General features: G+C 34.7%; 1 protein-coding gene across 32 annotated transcripts in view; it reads right to left on the bottom strand.

Annotated features, from left to right (window-relative positions):
* The window catches only part of LOC105232556 (microtubule-actin cross-linking factor 1), a 152,694-nt gene that overhangs the window by 91,824 nt on the left and 42,840 nt on the right, over window positions 1–18,030 (bottom strand). For 13 of the 32 annotated variants that reach the window (XM_049451126.1, XM_049451116.1, XM_049451115.1 and 10 more), the window contains 4 exons: window positions 17,656–17,673; window positions 16,195–16,254; window positions 15,431–15,520; window positions 9,300–9,470 (listed from right to left, as the gene is read on the bottom strand). In XM_049451126.1, the coding sequence (XP_049307083.1) occupies window positions 9,300–9,470; window positions 15,431–15,520; window positions 16,195–16,254; window positions 17,656–17,673 (339 nt within the window). Of the gene's footprint in view, window positions 1–6,150; window positions 6,607–7,052; window positions 7,331–9,299; window positions 9,471–15,430; window positions 15,521–16,194; window positions 16,255–17,655; window positions 17,674–18,030 lie in introns of those variants that run through there. The other 19 variants (XM_049451130.1, XM_049451145.1, XM_049451146.1 and 16 more) reach the window with 4 other exon arrangements.

The following is an 18,030-nucleotide window of genomic DNA, read 5'->3' on the forward strand; positions in this document are numbered from 1 at the left end:
TTTCATATTTGGCGAAAAAACAGGAAACCTAGTTATGCACATATAATTATTTGTATAATGTACTCTAAATGTCTTTAATCGTAATAAACCACAGTTTATGTTCAATGAAGCGAGAATAGATGTACAATATTTTTGGTCAATTCGTCCTTTGTTAATACAAATAAACTTGATGGTCTTCCTAGTCGTGAACACGCCATTGCCCATGGGAGAACATGGATTTTCCAAGTCTAATCCGCAAATAGACATTATTTGGCCTTGAGATTTATTTACATATAGTCATCGCGAAAGCTAAACGAATGGGAAACTGTAGTCTTTTAAATGGTATGGGAGAATCGGATGGTATCATCGGAATACGTGGTAACAAAACAATTTCCCCTTTAAACTTTCCTGTTAAAATAGTTGCTTCAAGAACGTTCCCAATAATTTTTTTGATCACCAAACGTGTGCCGTTGCTTAGTTTAGGAGGGTTTAAATTACGAAGTAGAATAATCAGTGATCCAATTTTCAATCGTAGATTGTGTGGTGGCATTCCTGATATGTCTAAAGAATTTAAAAATTCAATTGGGAAATTCACTGCCTCGTTTTCTACTACAGTAGCATCGATAGACTTAAATGACATTAAATCATCTGGTAATAATTGCTGTATCTGGTAGTTAATCAGATCAACATCAACATTTTTCGCTGCTAAAATTGCACGATTACTAAACCAGTCATGATTTAAATAGTTATTTAGTATATCTGGGAAGACACTCTCAATCAGTACATTTTTAGTTTGAACAACAGTACAGAAATTATCGGGCAATATAATATGTTGAGTATCTTGATGAAATTCTATTTCAGCGTTTCCAAGATCCAGTAATTCTTGTGCTGTGAGATCAGTTTGGAGTTGTACTCGCATGTTTTTTGTCAGTCTGAGTGTTTCAACATATCTCCGTAAAATAGATTGTTTTAGACATGCATTAACTTCATCTGCAAAAGTTGAGCGAGAAATAACTGGCAACGTTTGCCGGAAATCACCAGATAGTAATAAAATAGTACCACCGAAAAGTTTGTCACTATTGTTTAAATCCTGCATAGTCCTATTTAATGCTTCGAGTGAATGCTTATGAGCCATAGTACACTCATCCCAAATTATGATCGAAGTCTTTCGTAACACATTGCATTTGGAAAATTATTTCTCCAATTGGAGAAATAATACCCAGCTTTTCGCATAGAGTTGCAAAGTCTTTAATGTTTTTTGTTTGTTTTTTCAATAATGAGTGAGCAATAAAAAAATAATTGTAAAACAGTACAGTCAAAATCAGTATTTTTATAACTCAGCTAAAATATATTGCTTTTTTAACTTACAATGTTTTACGTTTAATTTAAGTTTACATTCATAATTTGTAATTTAATTAAACTTATTTGTGCTGGTAATCCTTCTCTTTATGTGCTTATACGCTGTGCATAACACTTTTCCAATTGGAAAACAACCGCAGGTTCATGTCTTATATAAACATCTGTTGAATACTTACTCAATCCAATCAACAATTAGCGACATCTGTTAGAATCTTTTTGAGCTAACAAATAATACAAATAATTTGCAATAATATAATATTGCGAGTAAAAATTGAGATGTAAGCTATCCTATCATCTAAGTTGGACCAAATTACATGTATGTATATGCCAACTTTCATGAATATCAGTTGACTCGTTTTTGAGTTCATTCGAAACATACACACAGACACTGGATTTTTATATATTAAGATATTAATACAGTGACTCACACGTCTAACCGGACGCGTGCATTGCCAATGATGGCACCCTCCAATCATATAGTGAACATTTTAAAAATGATACATATGATACATCAAATTAAAGGAAAAATCTTCTATTTTATTTTTAGAAACTTAAAAATAGTAATAAATTTATTCACTGCGTAAAATTTAGAGAAATAGCTCGCAACATATAAAATTTGTTCCACACAACTAACCGGAAAATTACAAGAAGTAACCTTCTACAAGTAACGATACTTCTGATCGTTGTGGAATTCCACTGGAATAAACACTGAATATTATTTTCAGCATATTAGTAGTTACCGGTAAGTCTGTGAGTAAGCCACACAACAATATGACACCCCCACGTGCTCATTCTTGTATCGAAATTCTGAAGCTTCGATATTATAAAAAAGTTTGAGAAGGAAAATAGGATCAATAATATTAGTAGAGCTGGTCAAGGAAAGAAGCTAACACAAGCCGAAGAAAAGTTTACACTGAAAATTGTTGAAAAAAATCCATTTTCCTCGGCGGAAAATGTAAGAAACATATTGGAAAATTAAAAAGGGAAGAAGGTTTTCAGCTGAAACAATTCGACGCACACTTAGAAGCTTCGATTTACATGGTACAGCAGTTGTAAAAAAGCCGTACATATACGAAAAAAATAGAATGAATAGGCTAGAATTTGCGAAATTGTATTTAAAAAGGCTTGATGAGTTTTGACAAAGGGCAAATGGCATAATTTTGATTTAGTAATCATAAAACCGTATTATTACTTCTTTTTCAAGGTTCTTTTCACACACGAAAGCAAGTTTAACTTGCAGGGATCTGATGGCTGAAGTTTTGTATGGCGGCGTCCCAACGAAGCTTACTTGCCAAAACATACTAGGGCAACACTTAAGAATGGTGGTGGGCCAGTAATGGTTTTAGGATGCATATCGGCTAAAGGAAGGGGCAACCTGCATTTTGTGCAAGGTATTATGTATGGTTTCCAATATGTCGACATTTTAAAGGAAATTTTAAAGCAGTCACGTGTCACATTGGGAATTAAAGACAATTTTACAATTTACCAAGACAACGATCCGAAGCACAAACCGGAGATTGCTCGTATTTGGTTAATATACAATTGCCCTCATGTACTGGGGACACCTGCCCAATCCCCAGATCTGAACGTTATTGAGCACGTATGACAAGAAGTCAGTCGAAAAGTGTACTAAAGACAGTATTCCAATGTTGCTGGGCTCAAAAGGTCTATTTTGGAGGCTTGGAACACAATACCACCAGAATTTTGTCAAAAACTTGTCGCCTCTATACCAAGGCGACTAGAAGCAGTTTTATCTGCAAAAGGATATGCTACGAAATATAAGTAATTATTAGCTTTTTAAAAAATCCGGTTAGTTGTGTAGAACAAATTTTATATGTTGCGAGCTATTTCTCTAAATTTTACGCAGTGAATAAATTTATTACTATTTTTAAGTTTCTTAAAATAAAATAGAAGATTTTTCCTTTAATTTGATGTATCATATGTATCATTTTTAAGATGTTCACTATATGATTGGAGGGTTCCATCATTGGCAATGCGCGCGTCCGGTTAGACGTGTGAGTCACTGTATGTGTAATTAAATCTTGGACTGGAATAAAGTAAATTTGAAAAATTCCAACTGACGCAGTATTTGTTAAATATCGACGAAGGCATAATTAAACGGTGCGGAATAGTGTTGCACCGCTTATGCTTAACACAATTTTTTTCTTTCTTACATATACATATGTATGTATATGTTATATTTTTAGGAATCTGCTACTTTGATCAAATTGAAAGGTGAATTTTTAATTTATGTATATTTCCCGTGTTTTTCGAATCCGTAAATTTTTCTTTCTGTATGTTGGTAGTACTATTAGTGTCTTTGCTAAATTTCACATCAAAATATTCATTAGTATTTGAGATATTTTGTAAGGTTCTAAAAGTGAATTCTTTGATTTTTACTATGTCTGAATTTATTGAACAAAGTGTGTCGGTTATTCGTGACCATTTCCCCACATTTTCAACTAACCACTACATTCGCCTGATTTACCTTCATGTAACTTCTGTCTATTTAGAAAATTCACATGACTACTTCGAGGACACCGTTTTGACTCAATTGAGTATATAAAAGCTGAATCGAAGGAGGCTCTGATGGCCATCACGACGGAGGATTTTTCCAAGTGATGACTGGAAAAATCGTTGGCATAAGTGTATTGCAGCGGGAGGGGATTACTTTGAAGGAAATGAAATGGACACAGTAGTAGATAAATATCAAGAAACGAGACTAAGTCAGGTGATATCTGATCAGTGGCACTTTACTTTGACACAGGGGATCGCAGCAGCAAGGAGCACCTGTGGATAAAAATTTTTGTAAAAGTGGGCCTGGCCCTGCCCTCTAATATGTTTACTGTGTATATCTCCTAAATCACTAAAGATACAACAACCAAATTCGCCCAGCATGCATATTATAAGATCTCCTACCGATAGAGTGAAAATAGATGAAATCGAATGAAAACCCTGCTCACTCCCCATATAGTGGTACTGTTCAAAACTACAGGAAGCGCGATAAATCGACAACTATATGCGCCAGACACGTAAAAATTTTCCGCCGAGATAGTATGACAAGACTAAATAGGGACTTTGGTAAAAATTGAACGATGAGCAATGCACTGACTACTTTTTGGTCGCAAATCTCGGGACTCGACTGACCGATTTCGATAAAATTGGAACGAGGCATTCTTTTCATACTCCTATGTCACGCTGTGAAAATAAGACATCGGACAATAACCACGCCTACTTTCCATATAGAACAACTTTAAATTCCATTTGATTCTTTTACTTTCCAATAAAAAGATCAAGAAGCACTTATTATAATGGAATTAAACTTTGCTCGAATAATGCCTTCAGTGTATTCCACTTTATGACAAAAAATTGTTCAAATCCAATCAAAACTGTTTAAGACCGTAGGTACCGAATATGTAGTCTCCAGTACCTATAGTTGACTTTTGTTCGAAAATATCTATGTGTGAGATATGCAATAGAATTTCAGATATAATCCTTTCCTGTAGTATTAATTCTGTGCATCCAAAATGGGTGGAATCGGGTAAATACTTCCCTGAGCCCTCATATACTTAATATAAAGATTTTTGAATTTCCTGGTGGCTGGATATATTGACCAATATTTGAGTTATTTCAATGAAAATTTCGGAACGTATTTGACTCATAATAGTATATCATTGTGCCTAAAATGAATACATTTGGGCAAAAACTTCAAAATTGAAATGTGCTATTTGATTAAAAAATTGATATGCTGCGCAGGGTATTTTGAGTTTTCTGCCAAAGAAATCGCTAATTTGTTGGAACCGCCCATATCGGAACATTACAGAAAATACATTTGGCAAGATAGAATCTACTGTCTAAGGCATCTATGTATACAATCACCGAAGAAATGGTTCAGATCGGTCGACTATAGCCCAAGGTCCCATATACAATGTGATCGATTGAAATCAGGTACTGGTTGGAAAACTTTTTACACTCTTGCAACATGTAACTTCAGAATTTATTGTTTTGTTTACCCAGTAGTTGTTTGTAACACCTATATATGTAAATGATGACGAGGTCAGTAGTGGCTACACTCGCACAGTTTTTTAAACAAACTTGCTGAGGGTAAGTCCTTTTAGCACTGCTTCATGTAATATAAAAATAGGTTAAATCCTATTTTTATATTATCTAGGTCAGTCGGTGCGCGCAACAAACCCTGTACACTATCTTGTGTCTGAATAAGCACCTAGCTCTAAGAACTGTCAACATTGATACCTTTCTTCCATCTCTTTCAGATTCAAGTTAAAATCTCAACCGGTGCCTTATTATAATTTCCAATATGGTCCGAAAATTTATCCAGATAATTATTGTGATAGTTTAACTTGATACTAAAATTTACTCCTAGAGACAGCTCCAGTTTGGCAGTATACTATATTTTGCAATTTCTTCATAATTCACTACAACAAAACTTAGTGCTGGGTAATTTTTAAGTATTTTCTTTCAGAGTTTTTCTTGTGCAATTTTAGATGGTGTTTATGGAGTTGCCAAAATTATTTTAAAAAGGAGCAACATATCAAAATTAATAAAGTAATAGATTAAAATGCTGTCAAATATAGTACATTATCATCATTAGTAAGTTCCTCAATAACATTTATCCATCTATCAAAAAGTTAATTAACGCAACTTTAATTCCCAACATAAAGTAGCGACCCCCATTTTAAAAATTATTATTATTAAACATCATCTTATTTAATAGCAAACATTTAAACATCAGGATTACACTATACTTTTGTCGGTAAAACTAAATTGATTACCATTAATAATATATTTTACCTTTATATTCGATTCTTGGCAAATAGCTCTTGTCTTCGGTGTTTTATGGGCATTTTTTAACCCAAAATGTTTTGATTTCGTGGTGCTAGCGAAAGCGGTGCGATTTAATATGGTCACCTTACGAATTGAAGACACTGTAATACGGCATGGTCCATTTTCAGATCGTTTAATAAGCCTACTACTATTAATACTATGGCCAAATATTTCTGTCGTTGTACATTTGTTCTGGATAGTGTATTTAGGAGCATTCGAAGCAGGCTGAGAATTATCTCTTTCTGTCATCATCTTGAAATGGGCCAAATTCGTTGATAGTTTGAGAAAATTCAGAATCGTGTATATTTTCAGTATTCAAAACTTCTGAACTGATTGGTGAAACAAAATATAATTTTTAAGTGCATGTTCAGAGTTAAGACCTCTAAAATAAGACAATAGATTGATTTAAATAACTTAATAATTACTAAACACTTTGTTAAAACTTTCCCAATAAAAACAAATCAAAAAATTCTGTGAACTTTTACTAAAAGTAAAAATCTAACCGGCGTAAATTGTTCTCCGTTATGCAACATACTTTTGCTAATATATTTGTTGTAACATTGTACCATTGATTGGAAATATAAAGTAAAAAAAATTGGCTAGTCAAAATTTTTATTTAAAAATCGTTAATTAAAAAACAAAAAATTCTTTGTCATCCTATAGTTTTGAAATAAAAGTACAGTATTTTCCAATTAAAGAAAATTAAAGGTAAGTTTACGATGTCATGGTAGAAGTCGGTTTATTATGAAAGCGAGCTACAAGCTGACAAGCTTTGAGATATCTGGCAAAATACTCTTCAATATTTATTATTTTTATATATCCTAAGAGAGGCAGTTAATCGTTAAATATCGAATTAGTTTTTATATTACTTTATTTTGATGCTGATATATATGTATATATCCGAAAGTTTCAACATTTACACATCACAAGTAATTAAACAATGTTATTTTTATTATGATATAATATGCGTTTTCGTATTGATAGTCAATTTCAATAATTTTTTACACTCTTTATACAAATAAAGAAAAAAAATATCCTTAAAAATTATTTTCAAAGAGAAAGAAAACGTCAGTTAAAAAACTGATTATCCGCTAAAGCACTTAGTCAGTTCAATATGTTGCGCTGTTTTACTAATAACTGAAACAAAAAATGTTTGTACACATTTCAATGCACTTGGGCTAAAATACAGGTACATAAATACCATATTTGTACTCTATCACTCTGATCACTGCGCTCTTCACACACACCAACATAACGAGGAAAACATTGTATACCGCTCTGTTAGATAAAAGAGAATTAAACTGGTTTACTCTTAACCATAAATCTATGGTAATATCTTTAACCTATACTCTCTTTAACGCTGTTGGACTGAAGTATTATCAAATAGACATAATATTGCTCAATCAATTGCAGCTGACATTAATTCACTCAGAAAGAACATTACATTTATGACGAAATTAATCCAGAAGATAACATTGATAAAGATTTTCTTCAAAGAAAAGAAAAGATATTGGAGGGTAACTGGAATATTTATACCCAATTTTTATCCCACTATTGCAAAGTATAATCAAATTCTATTGTATTAGATACAAATTATTCAAATCAAAAAGTCTCACTTTGTGAAATCATGTTAGGACATATGTATGTATACCGTATAAAATTGGTTCCAATTTTTACCATGTTTATAAGGCATTTTAAATTTAAGCTCAGACCGACTTCTTCTTGAATGGCAAAAACATCTGTTGATTAGTGAAGAAATTAAATGTTAATCACTTAAAATTTTTAGTGGGAACATATGAGAACATGTATAAAAATTTTAAAGATTTGAATAATGCATTTTAATTATCTTATTTTCAGAGACTTTTAAATTTGAATTCGCCTTACGTAGGATGCAAAAAAATTATGTGATGCTATGCGAGAGCTGAAAAAGTATTAAACACCTTCGAGCTGCAATGAGCCGATGTAAATGGTCTGTATACATCAACGTAAAGTACACACAAATCATGTTTTTGCATTAGGTGTTTATTTGGTGTGGGTTAAGCGTAGGCGATAAGGTAAAAAGATACGTAGGCAAACTTGAAAGTCGTTGTTTGTCGTTGTTAAATGAATTAATAAAATTGGAATATTTTTCAAGAAAATAGTTGTAAAAACATGACCCATACATATAGAAGTACGCATAAGTATAAAAATGGTTGCAAAACCAAATCTAAAAAATTTAACGTGGGAGCAACGAAATAATATTAACTTAAAACTCATTTTACCCACACTTTTTCTGTAATAAAATTATTAACATTCAAACTAGTTTGTAACGATATATATATAAATATGTACATATATATATGTATATTACATATTATATTTATTTTCTTCTAATTGTAATAAAATTAATAATAAATATAAAGCTTCTGATTTCAAATATACCATAGAAGGTCACACACAAAGTTGATTTAAAGTGTTGTAATGATTACAAGGTAATATTTTTTATACTTATTTAATTATTTTCCAAAAAATTGTAAGTCAAATACAAAATATAATACATATAATAAGTATATTTAAATGTTTTTTTTTTGTTTTTGTTATAAAGATGTACTACCACCAGGTTTGTGTCGATATGTAAAAACACCGTGGGAGAAAAGGAAATAGAGCCCAGTAACACGAATTCGCATAAATATGCACAGTGGCGAACCGTTTTTTTCTGCAGAATGGAGCTGACAAATCGAGATAACTGCAGGTAAGGCTTAAAACAATTTGAGGTTTCGTGGTAAGAGATACTGGAAGAGGTACCGATAGTGAAGCAGCTGAACTACGTAACAAAACTCTCTCTGGCATTGTTCAGGACCAAAACTAAGAGTGGCTCACGAGCCTACCAACCTAACCTAACCTTAACCTAAAGTGAACAATTTCAACACATCGAAATTCGTGTGTTACAAATTCCGGTTAGGCTTTCATGTATGTAATCTTTTCAACAAATTTTGTTTCGTATAAAATGAACAATGATTTTACAAAAATGGAAAGATTTAAAATTTCTAAAGAAAAATCTTAAAAGAATATTAAATCGACGATTACAAAAAATTATGCTATAAATCGAATTTAAAAGAGCTTTTCATCGTACTTACTTGGAAATGCAAGATAATAGTCCAAATGAGACCAAGGGTCAATTTGGGATTGCCATCAACAATATCTTCAGCTCGGATGTTAACTAATTTAATTTTTTTGTAACGAAGAAAATCAAGGGCCATTTGGGCATTTTGCAACATATGAAAACGCATTTTTCCTTTTTCACGTGGCTATAAAAGAAGAAAATTTGCATTATTTATGAAACTTTAGTAAATTGAATATAATGAGTGGAAAATTGTGCCATATATATACAAATGATTTATTTTTAAATATCTAATTAATGTGAAACAAAATAAAAAAGTATGAATTTTAAGGGTAAAACATTTTGTGATTAGAATGTTAAAACACGTTAAATTAATTTCTATTATCGTTATCAAACGACGAAATCATTTAACGCTTCCGACCCCGGTTGATTTTACAGTGATTAAATTGAAAGGTGCATTTTTAATTTATACTTCGCGTGCTTTTCGAATCGGTAAATTTTTTCTTCGATTTTTACTATGTCTGAATTTATTGAACAAAGAAGTGCGATTATGCAACATCTCATTCTGCATTGGTTATTCGTGATAATTTCGCCACATTTTCAGCTAATATCTTGCCGCAATCACCACATTCACCTGATTTACCTTCGTGTAATTTCTAGCTATTCAGCAAATTCACATGACCACTCCGAGGATACCGTTTTGAATCAATTGAGGAAAGCTGAATCGAAGACGGCTCTGATGGCCATCAGGATTTTTCCAAGTGCTATGATGACTGGAAAATTCGTTGCCTTAAGTGCATTATAGTGGGAAGGAATTACTTTGAAGGAGATGAAATGGACAAAATTCACCTTTCAATTTGATCACAGTAGTATATGCACCACCTAAAGTTTAAACATCTTCTTCTAGATCCTTCTCCACTTGGTCCTTCCACCGGAGTGGAGGTCTTCCTCTTCCTCTGCTTCCCGCGGCGGGTACTGCGTCGAATACTTTCAGAGCTGGAGTGTTTTTATCCATCCGGACAACATGACCTAGCCAGCGTAGCCGCTGCCTTTTAATTCGCTGAACTATGTCGATGTCGTCGTATATCTCGTACAGCTCATCGTTCCATCGAATGCGATATTCGCCGTGGCCAACGCGCTAAGGACCATAAATCTTTCGCAGAACTTTTCTCTCGAAAACTCGCAACGTCGACTCATCGGTTGTTGTCATCGTCCAAGCCTCTGCACCATATAGCAGGACGGGAATTATGAGCGACTTATAGAGTTTGGTTTTTGTTCGTCGAGAGAGGACTTTACTTTTCAATTGCCTACTCAGTCCGAAGTAGCACCTGTTGGCAAGAGTAATCCTGCGTTGGATTTCCAGGCTGACATTGTTGGTGGTGTTTACGCTGGTTCCAAGATAGACGAAATTATCTACAACTTCAAAGTTATGACTGTTAACAGTGACGTGAGTGCCAAGTCGCGAGTGCGACGACTGTTTGTTTGATGACAGGAGATATTTCGTCTTGCCCTCGTTCACTGCCAGACCCATTTGCGTTGCTTCCTTGTTCAGTCTGGAGAAAGCAGAACTAACGGCGCGGGTGTTGAGACCGATGATATCAATATCATCGGCATACGCCAACAGCTGTACACTCTTATAAAAGATTGTACTTGCTCGATTCAGTTCTGCAGCTCTAATAATTTTCTCCAGCAGCAGATTGAAAAAGTCGCACGATAGGGAGTCGCCTTGTCTGAAACCTCGTTTGGTATCGAACGGCTCGGAGAGGTCCTTCCCGATCCTGACGGAGCTTTTCGGACGGAGTTTACACAGCCGTATTAGTTTTGCGGAGATACCAAATTCAGACATCGCGGCATAAAGGCAGCTCCTTTTCGTGCTGTCGAAAGCAGCTTTGAAATCGACGAATAGGTGGTGAGTGTCGATTTTCCTTTCACGGGTCTTTTCCAAGATTTGGCGCATGGTGAATATCTGGTCGGTTGTTGATTTACCAGGTCTGAAGCCACACTGATAAGGTCCAATCAGTTTGTTGACGGTGGGCTTTAATCTTTCACACAATACGCTCGATAGAACCTTGTACGCGATGTTGAGGAGGCTTATCCCACGGTAGTTGGCGCAGATTGTGGGGTCTCCTTTTTTATGGATTGGGCATAGCACACTTAAATTCCAATCGTTGGGCATGCTCTCATCCGACCATATTTTACAAAGAAGCTGATGCATGCTCCTTATCAGTTCTTCGCCGCCGTGTTTGAGTAGCTCGGCCGGCAATCCGTCGGCCCCTGCCGCTTTGTTGTTCTTCAGGCGGGCAACTGCTATTCGAACTTCGTCATGGCCGGGCAATGGAACGTCTGCTCCATCGTCATCGATTGGGGAATCGGGTTCGCCTTCTCCTGGTGTTATGTGTTCACTGCCATTCAGCAGGCTGGAGAAGTGTTCCCTCCATAATCTAAGTATGCTCTGGGTATCGGTGGCTAGATCACCTTTGGGGGTTCTACAGGAGTATGCTCCGGTCTTGAAACCTTCTGTAAGTCGCCGCATTTTTTCGTAGAATTTTCGAGCATTACCCCTGTCGGCCAGCTTATCAAGCTGTTCGTACTCACGCATTTCGGCCTCTTTCCTCTTCTGTCTGCAAATGCGTCTCGCTTCCCTCTTCAACTCTCGGTATCTATCCCATCCCGCACGTGTAGTGGTCGATCGTAACGTCGCGAGGTAGGCAGCCTGTTTTCTCTCCGCTGCGACACGGCACTCCTCGTCGTACCAGCTGTTCTTTTGCACTTTCCGAAAACCAATGGTTTCGGTTGCAGCTGTACGTAAGGAGTTTTAAATGCCGTCCCACAGTTCCCTTATACCGAGTTGTTGACGAGTGCTCTCAGAGAGCAGGAGTGCAAGCCGAGTGGAAAATCTTTCGGCTGTCTGTTGTGATTGCAGCTTCTCGACGTCGAACCTTCCTTGTGTTTGTTGGCGTGCGTTTTTTGCTGCACAGAGGCGGGTGCGAATCTTGGCTGCAACAAGATAGTGGTCCGAGTCGATGTTAGGACCTCGGAGCGCACGCATATCTAAAACATTGGAGACGTGTCTTCCGTCTATCACAACATGATCGATCTGGTTGGTGGTTTTTCGATCCGGAGACAGCCAGGTAGCTTGATGTATCTTCTTATGCTGGACTCTAGTACTACAGATAACCATATTTCGGGCCCCGGCGAAGTCGATCAGCCTCAACCCATTTGGGGATGTTTCCTCGTGGAGGCTGAATTTACCGACCGTAATGCCAAAGATACCTTCTTTGGCCACCCTGGCGTTGAAGTCGCCAAGCACGATTTTGACATCGTGGCGGGGGCATCTCTCATAAGTGCGCTCCAAGCACTCATAAAAAGCATCTTTGGTCACATCGCCCTTCTCTTCCGTCGGGGCGTGGGCGCAAATCAGCGATATGTTGAAGAACCTCGCTTTGATGCGGATTGTGGCTAGACGTTCATTATCCGGAGTGAATGATAGTACTCGGCGACGGAGTCTCTCTCCCACCACGAATCCAACACCAAACTTGCGCTCCTTTATATGGCCACTGTAGTAAATGTCACAAGGACCTACTTGTCTCTATCCTTGTTCTCTTTCTTGGACGGCGGTGATGTCAGCCTTTATCTTTACGAGGACATCTACCAGCTGGGCAGCGGCACCTTCCCAATTAAGGGACCGGACATTCCAGGTGCATGCCCTCAAATCATAGTCCTTATTTCGTTTGCCATGGTCGTCATCAAAAGGGGGGTCTCTCATCCGAGGCTGTGTTTGCTTTTTCATTGGGGGTGTTTTTTTACGTGGCGGGTCCCAAACCCAGCGCACAACCCTAAGTAGGGGCAAAATAAAAAGTTGAAATAAAATCATGCAGTAGATCTAGGTGCCGTCGGAAATGGGTTAAGAATTCCTAAATACAGGGTTTGTTCGGCAAGTAATAGGACTGACTTTCTTTCGCCGCGACTGTACTCGTACTTCGGAGCGTCCGCGCACCGACTGGATTCCCTAGAGGGCGTTCCTAACTAAATTCTGTGTGAAACTCTGTGAAACTGTGACCTTTTAGGAGGGCGGGGAAGAGGTAACCGATGAAGATAGTGCTGGGAGACCTGCGACTTCAAACAAACAACGACAATGTGACTAGTGTGCGAAAAGTTTTGAGCTTGCGCATGGTGTGCGCGAAGATGGTACCAAAAGCGCTCACTGACGACCAGAAATTGCGGCGGGTGGAAATGTGCCAAGAAAATTTGACCATGTGTGAAAGTGACCCCCAATTTTTGAATAACGTAATCACAGGTGACGAGTCATGGATCTTTAGATGAAAGGCAAACATTTTGAATCGACAGAGGGCATCCAAACAGCATGCCACTCGGCTCTCAGGGCTATTCCGGAGAATGCCTTCCGTGACGGCTTCAATGCTTGGAAATCGCACAGGCAGCGCTGCATCGACGCAGGAGCCTATTTTAAAAGATTTTAAAAAATTGTAACGATTGGTTCAATAAATTTTTTTAAATCGACTCAGTCCTATTACTTTCCGTACAAACACTGTACATAAAGTACCGTTTAATATTTCTGTCATTTGCGTTTACAACACTGTTTTTGTGAGTTACGACGTGCGCAAAGTTAAGTGTTTTATTAGTTTTTCAAAGTGCTTTCCAAGTTTTTATAAGATATTTAGAGTGAGAATATTTCAATATAGGAGTATTTCAACTTAGACGCCTGTTTATTAAATAAATATATATATATGTATTTTTATAAAAAATACTTTGATTTTGTGCTTAATGTGATTTTCTGTTGGAAAAAAATTTTGTTTTCTTAGAAAATTGATCCTGAATAAAAAATAGATAATAATAGCGACATGGAAGACTTTTGTGGACGAAGCTCTGACGAATTCATACTAAGTGGTGCCTCCAGCTCCCACGAAAACAGGGATTCAGATGAATAATAGGGGATGGGGTGTTTGAGGCTTCCTCGGAAACAAATGAAAATCTAAACTAAAAAGAAATAACAGAAACCAATGCGGATGAAATGAAAACAGTTGTTGGATGCATGTTGTAATATGCTACAACCAACTTTCATCTCTCAAAGATTACTCTCGCTTGGTAATCAGGCAGTGAAAGAAGCAATCGTATAAGATCGATTTACTTTCTTTACTCCAAAAATGTACAGCTATATAAGCCATAGAATAGTACCAAAATTTACTATGTTGATGATTTGGTGGAATGTTTGAAGAAAACTAAAGAAATGCCGACAGGATAGTTTGTATCAAAGCATTGATAATTAAATGACGAAGTTCAAGGGGCGCGGCACATTAAAAAAGTGCATGCCTCTCAAGCCTGTTAAACGTGCTATAAAATGTGGCTTATACCATGGCAAGGAACTTCAAAAAGAAACTGGAACACTGGAGAGGAATTTGTGTTCAAATTAACTAGATTATTGGCAGAAATAGATGTCGTATTGTACTTCGATCGGTTTTTTACATCTGTTAATTTAATGGACACTATGTGTTTCCTTTCCAGCCGTAGACACCATTATGGCATAGAGGAATATGCCTACATTTTCTGGCAACGAATTGAAAAAAGGTGGAACGGAGTTCAAGTGAAAGGTACACCAATGAAGTCTTGGTACTGAGAAATTGTCATCAAGCAATAGTTGTTAGCGTCACAAAAATACGGAAAACAGGCGAAAAAGTTGACCCATGTCACTAATGCTTCTAATTAGTGATTACTGTAGAGTCAGGCGGATGTGTCACCAAATTGCAAGTACCGACGAACCTGTTTTTAATTGGAAAAAATACCCAGTCGCACTTACGTAGGAAACAGCTGATTTTTAAAAAATAAAAATTACTAACAAATGTACGATCTGAAGTATATCCGATTTCTTTGTTTCAAAGTTGAATTAAATTTATGTTGTATAAAGCAATATACATTTTTTGTTATTACTAATAGAAGGCTCCATTTTTTTAAACGAGTTAGAGCAAACTTATGTAAAAAAAAGTTTCTTTATTACACGACAATTTTATTTTAAAGTCTTCTTTAAAATTTAAAATAATTTAGTAGCACCTTAACGTAAAGACCTTATTTTTGAAAACGTTTTTTTCTAATATTTTAAAATAAGCATGAAATGAAATTATATCTCTAACTTACCAGGTGTTCATTTGATAAAACTTCCAAAAGGGTTAGCAAATTGTGGCCATCCCTTAGATCCTCGAATAGATCATCCACTTGTCTTTTAGCCTATTAAAAATAATTAAAAAACATGATTTTCTTTTGAAAAAATTTCCATTACCAAAATATTGTTGTATGTGTGTATGTATATAATATAAAAACTTAAACAATACGTATATATAACAATATAGATTAAAAACAAATAATACATATCTAAAACACAAAAATATTTCTTAAGTTGGTTGCGAAAGTCACAATAAATACCAAAAATGCAATATTATTACAAATTAAGCTTATAAAAGAATTGTTACATTTACAAAAAAAAAAAATTATTAAAATTAGTAATATTCACTACAAAATAAATATTTTTCTATGTTGTATAAGTACCATTTATGTTGATGTAACTCAAATAAAATAAATGTAATAAATTATTTTACATTTAACAAACATAAGTTTAAATATATTTATTTATGGAAAAGAAAATTCAAGCGGTTACGTTCCAACGGTGACGTGTTTTTGCGCTACATCAATAGCCCATGAGTATACGACGTGAACTGTTGCAAAAGATTGATAATCTCACTTCTTGTTTTCTAATCAGTGAACTGCAATGCAGTGAATTAAGAATCATTGGGTTTTATATGTTTATGTAAATGTTAAATAAAATATTTGTTTAAATTAAATAGGAATCTGATGAAATCAAACTGAAATAACTTCATTTTATAACTTTAAAAGTTTAAACTTACTGAAGGTGGACAACATGGATATCCATTAGTGAAAACACACATATGTAACATTGTGTATTTCTGAAAATAGAGCAGATTTTGTTTTTTTCATATTATTACAATTCCGGAAGTAAATAATATAACTTCTCTGGCTATAAATTTTAAAGAAATTTTTAGTCAAAGCTAAAATTGAATTTACATTAAATTTGTCTCGTATTGAATTTGCATCGTTTAAGGGGGTATTCTACTCTAGAATTTTGAAAAATTCGATTTTTCTTTTTCATATATTTAAAGTTTAGACCCTTAAGAACATATCATCCAAAGGATTTTTAAAAATTAAAATTATTTTAAGAGCTACAGTTACTTTAGTGACGCAGTACCTAGCCCGGTAGGTAGGTAGACTCACTTTTTCAAACGCGTTTTTCTCGAAACTACTTTTTTCCACACGGTACCGGCATTATCTCAAGTTCTATACAACCGATTTACTTGAAATTTTGTGTGAACCTTCTTTATATAATCCTTTATCCTCTATCTTTAAATAATCCTTAATCCTTTGTTTTTAATATTTAAAAAAAATTCAGGAATTTCAAATAAAAAGCGTAAAAAATGATTTTTATTTTCAGGCAGTCGCCATTTTTCAAAAAAAAAAAATTTTCGTGTTCCCTGAGGTAGGGACTATAACAGCATCCTTACTGATTAAGAATTTCTTTTGATTTTTTTCAGACCACCAGGAGAGTCATCATCAATGTCACCAAGATGCGTCATTTTTTTACACCTGTCTCTCCCCCTCTAATTATTTTAATTTTTAATATTTTTTTGTACATTTTTTTCTGTATTCTTAAGATATCAATAAAAACACCATAAAAAATGGATAGTAAAAATATGTTTGTTTTTTTTTTTAATAAAATTCAAAAAACTGCCCAAAATTTGATTTCTAGAGTAGAATACCCCTTAAATGAAATCTCATTTTATAACATGTTAAGAAAAAATAAAATAAAAAGTATGTTAAATATATATCTTAGAATTTTTAACTATACCAAAATTGTTTTTTCAAAACTTACCAAAAGTTATATTTAATCTTTTATTAACACAATAAATGTAATTAATAAATTTTGGAAATTTAATATTTTAAGCAAAGATAATTTTTGTAAACCATTCCTAATTATTACGTATGTCCAAACGTTAACGTACAAATAGAGGTTTTTATCAAATAAAAAACTAACGAATAAATATAAAGTAACTTTCCTTAAAAACTTGTTAATGTATCTTAAAGTATAGTATAACACTTCTTCTTACGAAATAAACAGGATTTCATTGCTTTTAATGATAGTAAAAAAATCTATCTTTATGCAATTTATATATTCATAAGGTGGACACATTTACTTCGTGCCTTGTGTCACAATATCCTCCATTGCTCCGTTATAAGCAAATTATATTTATAACTTTATTACTTACTTTTTTGTCAATAATGAATGTAATTACCTTAATATATTCCCAATGCTGCATTGCAAAATCAGATTAAATAGTTAAAATTAATAAATAATGAAGAAAATATATAAAAAGGGAGGACTAGATAAGGGTGTAACCGAACATTTTATAACCTCGCAATTTTTAAGGATCAAAGAAGTACTCTCAGGTGTTGGTAAAACTTTATATTAAACAAGTAAGGAAGGGCTTAGTTAGGGTGCAATCGAACATTTTATACTCTTGTAACTTGCAAGAATCAAGGTCAGGGAAATACTTCAAGGTGTAAAACCAATCATATAGAGTAAAGCCAGCCGGATGTTCGAAAATCCTGATATTAGTTATAAGGGGGCTAGGCCAAGTTTTCGTTCAAATTTGTCTACTTTACGGACA

Source organism: Bactrocera dorsalis, chromosome 3 (assembly GCF_023373825.1).
Source record: "Bactrocera dorsalis isolate Fly_Bdor chromosome 3, ASM2337382v1, whole genome shotgun sequence".
NCBI classification, from domain to species: domain Eukaryota; kingdom Metazoa; phylum Arthropoda; class Insecta; order Diptera; family Tephritidae; genus Bactrocera; species Bactrocera dorsalis.